Source organism: Poecile atricapillus, chromosome 14 (assembly GCF_030490865.1).
Source record: "Poecile atricapillus isolate bPoeAtr1 chromosome 14, bPoeAtr1.hap1, whole genome shotgun sequence".
NCBI lineage: Eukaryota > Metazoa > Chordata > Aves > Passeriformes > Paridae > Poecile > Poecile atricapillus.
Window position 1 is genome coordinate 7,155,119 of NC_081262.1, and position 15,796 is coordinate 7,170,914.

At 37.5% G+C, this 15,796-nt stretch overlaps 2 protein-coding genes across 7 annotated transcripts in view; one reads left to right on the top strand and one right to left on the bottom strand.

Moving 5' to 3' along the window:
* The window catches only part of SNN (stannin), a 28,307-nt gene that overhangs the window by 7,681 nt on the left and 4,830 nt on the right, over nucleotides 1–15,796 (top strand). For 2 of the 4 annotated variants that reach the window (XM_058849411.1, XM_058849412.1), the window contains exon 3: nucleotides 4,319–4,496. In XM_058849411.1, coding sequence (XP_058705394.1) covers nucleotides 4,319–4,496 — 178 coding nt within the window. Of the gene's footprint in view, nucleotides 2,680–4,318; nucleotides 4,497–7,456; nucleotides 7,596–15,796 lie in introns of those variants that run through there. The other 2 variants (XM_058849413.1, XM_058849414.1) reach the window with 2 other exon arrangements.
* TXNDC11 (thioredoxin domain containing 11) overlaps nucleotides 2,619–15,796 on the bottom strand; it is a 26,324-nt gene continuing 13,146 nt past the window's right edge. For all 3 annotated transcript variants that reach the window (XM_058849408.1, XM_058849409.1, XM_058849410.1), the window contains 7 exons: nucleotides 15,002–15,114; nucleotides 13,843–14,043; nucleotides 10,633–11,416; nucleotides 8,231–8,376; nucleotides 7,447–7,556; nucleotides 5,954–6,034; nucleotides 2,619–3,330 (listed from right to left, as the gene is read on the bottom strand). In XM_058849408.1, the coding sequence (XP_058705391.1) occupies nucleotides 2,703–3,330; nucleotides 5,954–6,034; nucleotides 7,447–7,556; nucleotides 8,231–8,376; nucleotides 10,633–11,416; nucleotides 13,843–14,043; nucleotides 15,002–15,114 (2,063 nt within the window). In that variant the 3' untranslated portion in view covers nucleotides 2,619–2,702. The remainder of the gene's footprint in view (nucleotides 3,331–5,953; nucleotides 6,035–7,446; nucleotides 7,557–8,230; nucleotides 8,377–10,632; nucleotides 11,417–13,842; nucleotides 14,044–15,001; nucleotides 15,115–15,796) is intronic.

Here is a 15,796-nt window from a genome sequence, read left to right on the forward strand (position 1 = left end):
GAGTTTGAAAATGCATCAAGACTGATAGCGAGGACAGAAAAATCTCCTAAAGAAGAGTACAGCCTGAATTATTGGCCATGTCTATCACAGATCACAGCCCCACTACTGGAGTGGTGACTGTCATCGTTATCCTGATCGCTATTGCGGCTCTGGGAGCCCTGATCCTGGGCTGTTGGTGCTACCTGCGGCTGCAGAAGCTCAGCCAGTCTGAGGATGAGGAAAGCATTGTGGGTGAGGGAGAAACCAAAGAGCCCTTTCTGCTAGTGCAGTACTCTGCTAAAGGACCCTGTGTGGAGAGGAAAGCAAAGCTAACTCCGAACGGCCCAGAAGCACACAGCTAACTTGGAGCAACACGTGCAGATGGACTACACTCATGGCATGTGTAACCAGCAGAAGCATCTCAATACTGTGAAGAACCTGGTCACGTGCACACTGCTCATCAAAAAACACCCTGATGAGAACTAAATAAGCTTTGTTTGCAGCTTATGCAGCATGCACTGCGAAGTTGCACTTTGCATCGACTGTGTATTCCTCTATGGCAGGAGCTGACTCGCCTGGTGTAATGTCCCATTGCTGGCAATGGGCACAGGGATATACTGGTGTGAAGAGACTACTACTGGTTTTTGTCACTTGAATGTTTAGCTGAGCCTATTTTGATGGAGCTGCTGTAATGTGAACTACTTTACAACTGTGAACTGTAAATAGGCTGCCAGAAACTTCTTGCTTTGTGTTCTGTAGCATATGGGAATATGATGCAACTGTATATAATACACAGGGGGCCTCCTGAACCACTACCAAGGATGGGACTCCAGACCTTCAAAACCAAACCTGCAGTTAAAGCTTGCCTCTGCTACTAGGTTGAGTGTGGACCATTAAGTCAGAACTCCTCTGAATGGTTTACTGGACTGATGCAGAGTACTTAATTTGAAAAGAAGGGATATGCCTTTGGTAATATGCTGAAGAAGGAAACATAGGAGCTGCAAGAAAAGAAGAGTTCCTTTAGCTGCAGCTATGTTGGTTAAGCTTTTGGCTGCTAGAACTGAGTTCTCTATGTAGCTACTGCAAGGAAACTGCCAATTTGATGGGTTCCAACCTGGGAACTTATGATGGATACTAAACCCTCAGGGAAAGTCCAGAAGGTTTCCAGGTGTTTGAAATGGCAGTAGAGCAGGCTTCTCTCTTCCACAGGTCTGTGTGCTGAAACTGTAGAAGTGGTTACTTAGCAAAACTGGCTTAAGTGCAAGGAGTATGAATTCTTCCCAGAACCTTGGTTTGTGTACTTAGGATGTATGTTACTAGCATGTCACAAAAAGGCATTTTACTCTACAGCCAGCCAACTCTAGAATTCAGTTAATGTATCTTGTATATAACTTTTGATTGAACTGTACTACAACAGGAGAAGTTTCAGTCTTTTCTACTGTTGATAGGAGCAAGGATTATTGCTGGTCAGTTTGTAGAAGTTTTTAGCTAGCAATGGCCAAGTTCTTCCAGATAACATACATTTCCTGCTCTGTGCTGGAGTTCAGCTACAGGAGAAGGTGTTAAATGGGAAGTTCTGGACTGCAAAGGTTTGGGGGAAGAGAAGGAACAACACTGAGCAGCCAATGGCAGCTTACATACTCTAAAACTTTTCATGTAGGCACACATGCTTAGAGGTCACTGGCCTGTTTTCTATTACTTTATACATGGCCTCCTTTGCATACTGATATTTTTAAACACTTAATTGCCTAGCCTTAATTTAGCTCCAGAGGAAGCATTAGACTTGCTTCTTGTACCTGTACATACAGAATAACTTAAAGCCTAGCAAGCTTGCTTGAGAATTTTAACTATATGCAAGACAAGAATGGCCTAGGCAAAAAGTTGTCCCCTTCTTCTACACTAAGATGTTGAATTGTTTTGTTAGTGCTACATTTGCCTTTTTAAAATTGGAAGCTGTAATTTGAAGCAAAAAAAAATGTCAGTAGCAAAAAGCTCCTGCTGTTGTGTCTTGAGTACAATATATGGGGTACAGCTGATAATGTTCTTACCCTGACACATGCTTTTTAAGATACTGCATGTATGGGCAGACCTGTACACTTAAATTGCTGTATTAGAGACCTCTTAAAAGCAAAGAAAAAATTATTAAATCAGTAAGACTTCCTCTAGTTTTCAGTAGAGAACAATTCACATGTGGTTGCCAAGCAGTAAGAATACCAGTATACAAAAGTGATACCAAGTGCTGAAGCTCTAGAACAGAACAGTTGTAGCAAGATGACTTTGTCCATTCAAGTTTACTGATTACACAGATGAAGTATCTATTTTAATTCAGCAAAGAGAATGCAGTGTAAAGGGCAAACTTCAGAAATTATGGAAACATATAAATCAAAGATCTGATTCCCCTTCTAGCAGCTGTAAGAGAAAGCCAGTGAAAACTAACTGGTCCCTATTCAGAGGTGCTGCATACTGCTGCCCCTACAAACCAGTATCTTTAATTTAAATGGATAGATGATTCCAAGTTAGTGCAATAGTAAAGTGCAGAAAGTGTTTTCCGTTCTCCTCTTCTCTTAAGATGGGGGTATCTAATAAGTTGTTCAAGTATACAAAAATATTCCATTTGATTTTTCTTTTTCTAGATCATGTGGGGGAAGAAGTCTTTATTTACAATGAATGTCAATAAAATTTGCATAAATACCTACCCAATACTGCATCATTTGTGTAAGCAATTATTCTGTCCTATTTCCACTACTGTGCTCTGTCTCTATGGTATCAATATTATCAATCCTTCTTTCCTCTAAAGTAGCGGTAGCTGTTGAAAGTGATATATCATTAACTTCAGAAAGTGTTTTCTCAGATTGAATGGGTTCCTTAATTTCATCTTTGCTCTGTAGCTTTCCTCCTCGTGATGCCACCAGAATTCTCAGTAAAGCATTCTCTTTAAGGAGGTTTTCTGATGCATCAGCTAATTCTTGAAGCTTTTCAGCCATTTCTAACAATTCTTGATTCTTCTGGTCATATGTGGCCTGTAACTGCTCACTGTGGAGCTGCAGAGTCTTGTGCTGCTTTTCCAGTGTGTGTTTTTGCTGCTGTAGTCTCTGCTCCTCTCTCCTGGCTTCGGAAAGCTGTGCTTCAAGCTGGTCATGGGCCTGATGAAGGGCACTGATTTCTGATCTTAACTTCTGAATTTCTCTCTCTAAGTGTGAGATGTGTCCCTGCTGTAGAACTGACTCTTTATATAGACATTCTTTGGTACAGGGCTCTGACGAAGAAAGACTTGAATGGTGTAAAATAAATTTCAGGAGATTGGGAAGGTTAATTGAAAAGTCTTCAGGGAACTTCACACTTTGCTCCTTCCTAGAAGGACAGAACAAGTTAATAGTAAAATACTCAGGAAGGTTAAGGAGAATTTTACCTAAGCACCTGATGTTCAAATCCAACTTGGTATCTTATTTTTCATCAAGTATGGTTAGTACAGCAATTAAGAGAAACCTAAAATCATGTAATAAAGACAGAGCACACACATTTTCTTTTGATGAATACTTTTCCCTGTGTTCCAGTCTGGGTGTGTAAGCATCTCTTCATGGGACTGGTATTTGAAGAAAAAAAGTCTGTTAAATCTCAGAAAACAGATTTCACTCTTAAAAAAAGAAGTATTCATGATCATGGGTTATGAACTTCAGGTACATAGGGTAGAATCAGAGTGTGTGTAATCAGAGCACAGTGCCATTACTATCTGTAAGTTGAAGGATGACATTTCAATGTACCTAAATTCTAATAATATATGTAGACTTAAGTCCAGATCTATAAAGCTACCCAATGGGAAGTGACTATTTTTAACCAGTGTTCCTGGAAGCAGCAGCTTAGTGAGTTGAAAGCCATGGCAAGGGAGCAGTTTGCTTTAACATAAGTCAGTTTAGTCAGAAGTAATGCCCTTTTGCTGTTAAAAAAAAATAATAAATCTCTGCTTCTTCCTCTTACTGCTTTGTCTTTATGTCAGAGGTGATGAAGGAAGTGAACGAAACAAGGTTTTTCTTTTGGTTTCTGTTGGTGCATGGAGCAGGTAAGCCTCCTTACTTCCTGTAGCAGCATAAACTGTTACAATAGGGCAAGAGAGGCCAAGAACAGCAAGTACCAAATTTCTTCCTCAAGACTACTAACCACTAAAAACCAGTAGTTCCAGCTGTGACAAATGTTACAATTACTGTGCTTTGTGGACTCTGTGTACACATATGAGGCTAAACTGTCCTCTATGGACTAAACTGGAACTCTTTGCTCCTCTCTTTCTGAACCAGTTCCATCTTCAGCATGTTCCAGTATAACACAATTTCCCTTCCTCCTGCAGCATAGCCACTTCCACCTCATTCTGTACAACTGGGAAGCCAGCTATGAGTTTATCACTATGGATCTGCTCCAGCTTTGCCAGTCAGCAGCACATTCTCTTTCCTCAGGCATCCATCAAAACAAGGAAGAAAAGCTTAGTTTGCTTCCCTCTGGCTGTCAAATTCATGACTAGAAGAATGGTAAGTTGCATACATTCAAATATGGGTTAATTACATAAGTGAGAAAAAGGACAGAGAATAAGCCCAAACCAAAATGACTGCAAAGCCAGAAAGCCAGATTCAAGTACAATGCCTAAAGCCTCCTGGTGCTCCTGTACAACAGGGACAACTCTTGTGTCCCCTTGTGTGTGACATTATGTCGTGAATTGGTTACAATGTGCATCTGGAACAGGGGAGTTCCTCCCTTACCAATTACACTTCCCTCAAAAATGCCTTCTGTAAAATCCACCTCTTAAGCATGTGGGATATAAAAATATTTCATTTACCTAAAACTACTTACTGTACATCAGGTAGAAGACAGATACCATATTTTATCAATAATTCAAGAACCTCAGTCAGATGAGGCTCCCACTCATCAAGATTAAGCTATTTCTGGCAGAGTAAGCACCATGAGTTTTCCTCCCCTGCAGCTTGCTGGTGATGGACCAAGTTACTTTAGCAATTACCATCAGCAGTTGCTCAGCTGAGTATCAGCTCCCATCCCAGATTAATGAATCATGACATAATTTAGGCAAAAAATAGCCTACGCTAAATCAAAATTGACTCATTATATTGCAGTAATGTTTTACTACATCATCATCCATTTTTACTGATCAAAACCGCAGCATGTATCAAAGAAGTTAAAAGGCTATTTAAAACAAACAGCAGAACAAAATATTAACAGCATGTGGTGGAAAGAAATTGAGAACAGAGTTAATTTGCAAAAATTGTCTCATAAGGCAAAGGGATAAGAAGCTGCATAAAAAGCCCTAATATGAGGCACCTTTATATCTAAAATGAATATATGAACTGCTCTAGTAGTGCTACAGATACAACAAATACTATCAAATCCTAATTTTCTTGATTACCTACATGCAGCAAAATATAAAAAACACTGGAGAGGAAAAGCAGGAATGAAAGCAATGACTAGAGGTGAGGTACCTTCATAAAACTAGTTGGAATGTTACAAAAATAATAAAACTACTCAGTCTGTCCCTCCAGGGACTGTCTAGAGCATTACATAGGCTGAGACAAAATGAGTACCTATGAAAAGAAATAGGGAGATGATCAGTTGGCAGTTGGCGTGGCTCAGAACTGATATAAACAAAACTGTGTAGGATTAAAACATGAATGGCAAAACTTAAGGCACAGGTTTTAAGATTTTGTGGTAGGTAACTGCCCAGTACCAATAGTCTGAATTCCCATTTACTGATGGTAAGAGCCCTTGAGGGAGAAGGTTGTAAATCTGTGAGTGTTGTTTGGGTCATTTTGTTGTTTTGCTGGTGGGTTTTTTTCATTAGAATATGCATGAAGTAAGAATGCATATATGGAAATAAATTACTCTTTGGCTTTTTTCTCTATGAAGACACATAAGCACATAACTACTGCATCTTAGTAAAATGGAAGTTAAAAATTCACAGGGAAAAGAATCACATTACCTCTGATGAGGAAATAATAAAATGGTTGGAAGACGGTCTGTCATAAATTCCCAGGGAAGGTCATTTCGAGTCACATCAATTCTGTGAGGAAAAGACAAACTGATGAAGAGAACAGGCAGATGAACAATCTGCACTTACTTGTAAAATGCCATTTTAGGGTCTGGGAAGAGGGAATTAAGTATCTGTGAAAGTAAGTCTAAATGTGCTCTGCCAGAAATACATTGTGCATATGAGTCAGCAGAATTAATTACCAATATTCAAGATGATGACTCTCAGTTTAACAAGTATCTGTGTGGTTTTTCTCTAGAAAAATACATTCGATACTGCAGCTGCTCTCAGCCAGCAGTTAAACCCCAGTTGCTCACTGTGTACACAGTACACACATTGTGTACACACCTTCCTTCTGAGATAGACATGCCAAACATGAGACAAGTTATTTTTAGTCATTAATTTGTTCTTCAAGTACATCTCTTAATATTGTCCCCTCAAGTAGTTTTTGGAGTAATTATTTTGCTTCTTCCAAGAAGAAGCACATTCTTATAGCTAATTTTTTTTTCCCTAAAGCTATGAGTAGAAAGGAACACTTGGTTCAACTGTTTGTTATTGTTTTATTCTGCATTTAAGGGCTTCTTTACACAAATCAAATTCTTATTATTATTGAAAAAATAGACAATCATATCATTAATACTGCTGTGAAAATAATGGAGCAAAAGACAGAACTTCAAAGTCTAGCAAGAGAATGGGTGTAGCCTTGGGAATAGCATCACATCTGTGTCAATAAAGCCACAATTAAAAGCAGGGGATGAAAATCCAGATTTTTAATTGAATTATTTTTTTTCTACATCTCATGCTGACTCCTGGAGTAAGTTCAGTCAGAATCAAATTAAAGAGCAGATGTTTTAAGTATTTATGCATTATTAGCACATAAATGAACAAGAATGTTTCAATTGCACTGAAACATTAATAACCTGAAAACACCAAAGGAAACAATATATTTTTTTACATGTGAAATATATTTTAACATATATATTAAAAATATACATTACACACATGCATATATATATATATAGATATTTATGTAAACTGGTTTTTGCTGGGATAGAGTTAATTTTCTTTATCATTGGATGTAGGCTGCCGTTTTAGATTTGCGATGAAAATGGTGTTGCTAACAAATCTATAGATATACAAATAGCATATTACTCTTTGCTACAAATAGTTACAAAGTTATGGATTCCCTTCCTGAAATTAGGAAGTTTCAAGGTTAATTGCACAGTTTAAAAACTAATTTTAACGAAAGTGGATAACTACTGCAGTGAGATTGAAAACCACCAAATATATACAAAGGAAAACAAAACAATGCATTCAAAGAAAAATTATGCAGATGACATTCACATCTATATTGCACAGCTGTAGAGAGAAAAAAAGTATTTTCTAGGATGATGACCTCAATGATCTTACACTATTCTGGGAAGATGAAATTAGAATCTTTTTACCTTGCCACAGTGAAACTGTCGGGAGGCAAAAGCCGAGCAAGTTGAATAAAGATGTGATTAAGAGAAGCACAGAATCCACACCACTGTGCATAATACAGCAGCAAGACATTCTGGAAAGTGAAATGGAGAAGAGCTTAATTATCCACTGGAAGCAATCTGAAGAAAGGAGGACTAGTTTTCATACCATCTAGCATGGGAACTCTTGAAATGTGAAAGCAAATTTTTTCCTAATATTAATGAACTTTATTATATTCAATGCTGCTCTCTGACTACCGAGTTAACACAAAAATTCTTGGGGAATTCTCTTTCCAAAAAGTCAAAATGAAAAGATTATTTCGTTTAGGATCATTCTTTTTAAGTGAAAATGCACCAAACTTTACTACACTTCCCAAGATTCTTTTGCAATCTTAAATTCCTATATATCTACCACTAACTGTATACACTTCATATGGGGGGTAAAAATTATGGCCAGACTTATGCTTTCTGCCTCTAACTGGCAAAGCAGGGGTTGGGGCTGCTGGAAACCAACTGGAAATGCAGACATTCACTGCAGACTTGGAATGACAATGGATACTCCTCTCTATCATGTATTTTACAAAATCAAGGCAATTTAACTGTACTCAGGATGACATCAGTTTTCATGGCATGTAATTGGAAAGGTTCTGAATTCTGACAAAACACTGTATTTTATTTTACAAGTAAGAAAAGCACATCAATATTAAACTCCCCCTCCCTAAATGTGTGCCATTATCTGCGAGGAAGCTGTCGAGTGACACGATGTTACCTTGGCACTCAGGAACACAGTCTCATGAAAGGTGTTTGTAGTAACTTCAGTGACCACATGCTCTTCATCAAAATGGACTGAAGGGTCATCAACCAGATGCCTTTTCAAAGGACTGTAGAGAACACTGAAATTTTTTATGAAGTTCTCTGGAATAAAATTGATACACAACAAAGTTATTTTGGTTTTGCAGAGGTGATTTTGGCACTTTATGCTTTAGAATTCAGAAGAACTTACAGAGAAAATACAAACTGAAATCTGGTTTCATGCCATTAATTTCTGACAGTTTGGTATCAATTACTGAATAACCACAACTAATGTGAAAACAGGATAAAGCTTCACTGGTTTTTTTTTTAATTTTGCTCGTTACAGTCTTGTCACTTGTGACACCAGACTTTAATCTTGTGTCAATGTGCCATAATAATTCTCTTCTCCTAACCACACACCTGCTAAGTCATAAAAGTAACCTCTCCATTTTTTAACTTCTGTATTACATTGAAAGGTTCCACTTAGTTCCACATTTATTTGCATTTTTTCTTCCATTCTTAATTACTTTCCCTGCAATTCTTTTCTTTTGATCTTTAAATATCTGTTGTTCTCATGCCAATATGACCAATCCCCTTTTGTCTACTGGTGACCACCTTCCTCTTTGTTCCACATTCCCCTTAATCTTAAGATATTTAACAAGTAGCTGGCCACTGGTAATAATTTAAAATAAACTCTAAAGCCCTCAACTACCTTCAGCTACAATACTCTGAGCCTGAACTACATTCTCTAAATTGCTACAAGGTATCTGCAATATCCTGCTTTTCAACTTGGATAGAGAAGTATTATTCTGTGCATTAAAAACTAAAAGTATTTAATAATCAAGAAAAAAGGTAAAATATGAAAAACGATAAAAATAATTATTTGATCAAATAGAAATAACTTTGTGCTTGTATTTCCAGCATAAAAGCTATACCTAAGTAAAACCAGCACTTCTGTACAGGCATACAAAATGCCATATCATCAAGTTTATCTGAAATGTGAACACCAGTACATTTAGTTCCTTATTTACTATTCAGCATTTCATTTCATTCTCATACCAGGCCAAAAGAGGCTTTTTTTCTTTTCAGAGCTCCAGATTTGGAATATCTATGCATGGTTAAGTAATAACTTAAAGGAAGGGGTTAATTAAAAGACATATTCTTGAATTCTAGAAACCGTCTCTAAAGACTGAGATCTGACAAGGGTATTAAGCACCAATCTGTTTTGATATTATCAAATATTGAGATCTTAAGGAACTAAAACAAAACTAAAATACAAAACACAAAATCCAATCATAAACCAGAGACTCCTTGATAAAATATGTAGAAGCAAAAGTTTTCTGGATGTTCAAATGATAGAACAGAAATGTACTGAGTCTTACTCTGCAAAGAAACCCTCATCATGCTCAGGAAATCCTGTGACCTAAAACCTGTTTGAGACAGAACGTACTAGGAGCACAAAGGGGAAGGAAATTCATATGTCATCATTAAGATCATTCTGATCTTAATATTGCCTAAGTATCCTTTTACGGCCATTGAGGTTTCTGTTTGTTTTTCCAGAGTCTTTTCCTGGGGGTTGGGATAGAGACAGGATACAGGGCTGTGTGTGATCCTTAATAAGAACATGGCTATTTACTGTATGTTGTGAATATTTTTGTACTTAGTTTTATGGAAAAAGGAAATGTAATTGGTGCTATAAGAATTATGGTGATATATGTTCTTGAGCAATTTATTTTAATAGCTGAATTTTCTTCCATATTTACTTACATAGCTAACATTAAGAAACCCAGTATTTTCTGAAGGTAGATTCAGTTTTGCCCATCAGCATGACAGGCAAATGCACATGGTTAGGAATATTTTGTCTTATTCACAAACTTGCAGATAAATCAGAACTGCAATCCTTGGGTTGTTTTGTCAGGTCTGGTTTTTTGGGGGATTTTTTTGGGCTTTTTGTTTGTTTGTTTTTCTCCTCCAATTCAGACAGGAAATAACAATTGGCAGATTTGGTCACAACCACTTCAGAGTTCTCCCTTCTTACCTTGAAAACAGACACATTTTTCAAAATAAATTTTAAGCAATTTAAATTGATTTCAGAGGACAAGAGGATGGGGAAGTCTCTGCTGCTAAGTGGTCAGTATGTCCCAAAATTCTGTGATATTTTAGTACACAAAACAGCTGAGCAAACACCAGCACCACCTGTTGTAGCCAACAGAATCATTCATAAATGTTTAGTTAACTACTAAATAGAATAGAATAAATTACAATTCAAAATGTTAACTTCACAAAGTAGTCTCACTTTTCAAAATGGTATTAAGTTTTCAATTCCTGCTTAGAAACACAATTTTCTGAATGCAAGCATTTGTACAATGAATACTGTACCCAAGGTAGGTCCAACAAGTGACTGATTCTGGTCCAGGACATAGTGCACTTCCTCTTTCAGGTCAACAATGGCAGCAAATTCCTTAAGATGAGTAGATCTTGATGCTCCTAGTCTCTCTGCATATATCCAAAAAAGATTTGAATCCAGTAGATAGAGATTCAAGGTTTTGTTGGTCCTGCAGCTCAGACCAGTAATGTTCATGCTACTGATATTAAGGTCAGGAATAAAACAATTCCTATCCTCAATGTGAGGAATAGAAAATTGAATGTTATCTTTCTTCCCATGGGAAGAAAATGCTACTTTGGGGGTCTGAAAGATGGTCTTCTCAGAACTAATGAAACTTAAAAAATGCCTGTTTACTGTCCTGCAACATGCAGTGTAATAGCTAAAGGGACTATAGAAACTTAAGAAATTGCTGCATTCTATGGTATTTGATATTACTTGAAAAAAGGTATGTTCCTGGAGGTAGAAAGAGTCCAAAGCTGCTTCTATCTCTAAAAAGTTACAGTGTGGCACATGGACTTTATTTGGTTTGACACCAAGAGTCTGGTTAACACAGAGCTCACAGACATTGTGAGTTCTGGAGATCGAGTGCCACTGCGGAAGCACCACTGTGTTACAGCACGGGTACTTGGCTATGGGAAATGTTTCGGAGAACTTCAGATGTGCATCTGTTACAGAGGAATCAAAAGCTGGTGAATCAGAGTCTCCTACGTGCTGAAGATCTGGCTCAGCTGCCTGGCTTTTATTACACTTGTGGTATTCCAAGGCCACTTTGGTAATCTATGGGGGGGGAACAAAAGAAAGAGAAAAAAACCCAAGATTAACTGTACATAGTTCACCCAAATGCAGTTATCTGTTGCAGGTTTAACAACATGATATGCAATTAGAGATGGAACTTCAGAAACATGAAGGTGACTAATCTTTAATCTTTGTTCTTTCAAAAAATTACAGGGGGCTCTGACGCAACAACAAAGTGAAGTTTTCAGACATTCCACCATATAAACATTGAATACATAGAACAACAATGTCACTTTAAAATATTATTCAGTCCACCACACTGATTGCAAGGTCCTCTATTCAACATATTTACTACAGTGCAATAACACTACATTTTATGGCTAAACCCCACTACATGCAGCATTACTGAGTAGAGGTTCTTGAATTTCTGTCTTTTTCCAATAGGAGGAGAAAATAAATGAAAGCATTGCCATATGAGAATGGAATAGAGATTTCTTCTGGCATAGGTGGTGCACAGATTGTGTAACAATCACTAAGAGTGTTGAAGCACTCTGTATTCTCCTAGCCATGGGCATACAGCTGTAATACCCCAAATGTACTCTGCACATTGTAACTTACTGTGAGAAAAAAGAAAACAGGAATAAACACAACCTGTCCCTCCATGCAAACATTCCTATGCTACATCACCAGTTTCCTTTTCATAACCAAGGGTAAACAAGCAGAGAAAAAGGCACATGTATGGACTTATACACCCTTTCTGGGAGACAAATAACAGAATATGCAAGAAAAATAAAAGAGGAAGTTTCCTGTCATCCTTATTAACACACTAAACAAAATACAGAACATATACACACTGCTTACAGGAGAACACTTTGACAGAAACCGTTAAAATTATCAAAGGGATGTTGAAATGTCACATCCAGGAGCATTGTGTCACAGGACCATCAGTATTAACATGTGACCTACAGCAACACTTTGTTACAGCCTTTTAGAACTGTTAGAAGTTTTCATCCTGAAAATGCTTAAAACTGAATACTTGAAAAAACTTGGCCTCTCACACTATAACCTAGCCTGGAGATCTGGACTACCTAGAGAAAGTTGGGAAGAGATTATGAACAGAAAACCAGATGTGCAGTAAGAAATCTCATTTCAGTGAGCTGTGATCAGAAAAAAAAACTGCTGTGAGATCTTTCAGCATTCAACTTGAGAGCCTTGTTCTCAGCAGCTGCCTTACAGTCAAGTGGTTTCATTTCTTGATGAAACCCACAGGATGGCTGCAGTAAACAGCTCTTCCCAGGGCAAACAAGTTGCATAATATCTGTCAAAGTGAAGCTATACAAGGACAACTGGAATATTTTGCATCTCATTTCACATTTTGATAAACACTGTTATTTAGTAGAATGAAATCTGAAATGGAACATCCACCTTATGCTGCACTGATTTGACAGAAGTAAGTGGTACCTGTTACTAGAATGTTTCATCTGTGACAAGCACCACTGAATAAAGCCTGCCAAACAGAAGACAAGTTACTACAAGAGTGATGGCAGTTCTTTTCCAGGCATAGATTTCCCCAACCCTATTTCATAGCAGTCTAGTGTACCTTTTATTGTGTCTATTTAGTTTGGCTGAATAGTGTATAAGAAGTGACTTTCATTTTTTCCTTACTGTTTCCAACACTGCAATATTAATTATGCCTCCTTGTGGAAACTACATATTCCAGGACACAGATGCCAATGTAAGTAAGTCAGCACTGTCACAAGAACTCAGCCCTACTTCTGGTCTTTCACAGATGCTTGTCTGTTCCACACTGCTCAGAGCTATGTGATCACACTGGGATGTGCAGCTTTGTGTTATACTAAATGCGATGATGGATTCCAGCTGAAAAATAGCCCAGGGACAAAAAAATAGTTTTCAGCCAAGTTAGTTTCCCTATCTCATTTCTGCACAGCTTCACAAACTCTTGTCCTAGACAGCTGAGAGGAAAAGAAAATTGGAAGGTGACTAAGGAACACACAGGATATAACAATCATATTGGCTCTGAGTAGTTCAATTGGACTGTGTTTCAAATAACACTGGTTTTACAAAAGATCCATTCTTCCTTGCACAAGCACCTCTGGAAAGACAGGGGAGGAGAAATAGAATGGGGTGGACAAAACACACAAGCCTTCAGTTCCAGTTAGCAAAGATCTGCATCTCCTACACTGCACCCACCACAAAAAGGAGGAGGTCAAGGAAGAGTTAGATGCTTGTTCTAAGCAGCTGTTGAGTGAGACAAAGGCATGTTGTGTGCAATGCAATGCCATGTGTAAGGGAGTTACGGTAATATGGCTCGAGAAAGTGGTTTTAAACAAAACCAGATACTTGGAACAGTGAGATAAAATGAGGTATCTGTCACAATTAAGCTCAGACCCCTGAATATAGCTCTCAAGTTTTAGTATTTTTTAAGTAAAAAAAAATATTTCACTTACTTCATCTAAAAGAGGATGAATTTCTGCTAAGGGATTATAAGGTATAAATATGAGAAGTGCTGGTCCTTTCTTCAGCTCATTGTTTAGAAGAAGGCTTTTCCCACCGTGTGGTCTCAGCCAGCGTATGAGCATCTCCCGATTTTCCAGAGCCCACTTGCAAATGTTCTCAGCAGTGAAGTTCATGATGTCTTTTGGATAGATCTTGGAGGGGGAAAAACAGTTTTGTCCTCACTTGATTTAGTAACAAATGCAGTTCTTCAGTATGGCATGCTTTGTTACTGTAGTGACTAGAACTCTCTAAATGTAATAGGTGTCAGCAAACTTCAGCATTTCATACACCCTTTCCCTTTGGGAAAGCTTTCCAAATGCTCATCAGACTATAGTAACATCAACAAGCAAAAAGGATTCTACCAGGGAAACTCCTCTTTATTTTACTACCTCTTTATAATCTTGACTTTTCTCAATAGTACAAATTTTCTTGGTAAGTGGAAGAGCTCTAAGCTGGTGTCATCACGTATTTTAATTTATGGAATATTAGAACATTTTCCCCACTATTCAGTCACCATATTAACTCATTTTAAATTAGCCTTTTAAGACTCAAACATCAAGGCTGCATTTAAAACTGGTATTTCTCATTCCTGTATGCAAAGAAAAGAAATATATAATAAAAGGGTGCTCACAGGTTCTAGGATCAATTTTAATATATTAAGGTAAGTTTATCTTAAATAATTAGCATTAAAAAAGTAATTTTTATGTATTTTATGTTATTGCATCCAAAATATCCCTGTTTTCCCTAGTCTCAATTGAGTAAAATACACATCACAACACCTATCTTCACAGAGTTTACACTCATGGTGCCAGTGTGGGCAGGTAGTGTCTTTATACCAAAGAGAAAAATCTGAAAGTTAGTATTTTCAGCCTTAACTTTTCAAAAAGCAGGGCACATGGACTAAGAGTTATAAATTCAATTAATTTAATTTGTGTGATTTTTTTAAATCAGTGCCAAGTTATACCTTTAAGTCAAAATGGAAGTTTTCACTGTTTCTACTATCCCTCCACAAAATCTTTGTCCATATCCTCATTCAAGTAGTTTTCTAATTCTGATCCCTGATCATCCCAGTACCAAATCAGAGTCCCTACAGAGCAGAGCAATACTCACAAGAGATGTGTTGGCATGTCTGTGCAAATACACACTGCCAGAGTGCACCAGGGAGATCTCCTCTGCCACACGTTTATCCGTGACCACTCCAAAGCGGATTGTCCCAAGGTAATCTGAAAGGGCACATTTGCAATCTTTGAACACAATCACACACACTAAACTCCCCTGGGACACCACCCTCAAACCAGAACACACAACAGTGCTGTGTAAAGGCACAGAATTCTGTGAAGAGTGACTGTCAATACTAGTGATTAAGGCAGAAGAAAGATGGCAAGAAGCACGAGCGTGTTCCCCTTCTGCACTCCAGGTACAGAGTCCTGTCTATGTAACCTCAATTGTCCAAATTCTCCATTTGCTTAGGAAATACAGAATCTGGTAGCACAGATGTACCTTGCTGTTGTTTATGGCACCTCAAAAGCCAAGATGATACACATAAGGGAAAGGCATGAACATTGTTTAAGTGATGTACATTTACAGTAAATATGTATTATTTATAAATATATATTCTACATTTATAAATATGTACACATATAGACAGACTGCTTATCGTTATGTTGCAAAGAACTAATACAACATACAAATGTGAAAATCACAGAATAAAATATAGAACAGGCTCTTTATCACATCAGTGGCACACTAAAAAATAAGAATGAATAAGTAGGAATAAGAAAAAATAAGTATGAATCTCCTTCATTTGCTGACTGGAAGAAATATTCATAAAACATGTTCATTTTTAACTTTAAGAAAGGTCTATCCCAAATCCATGACCCAAAAAGGAGGTATCAATCATCACAA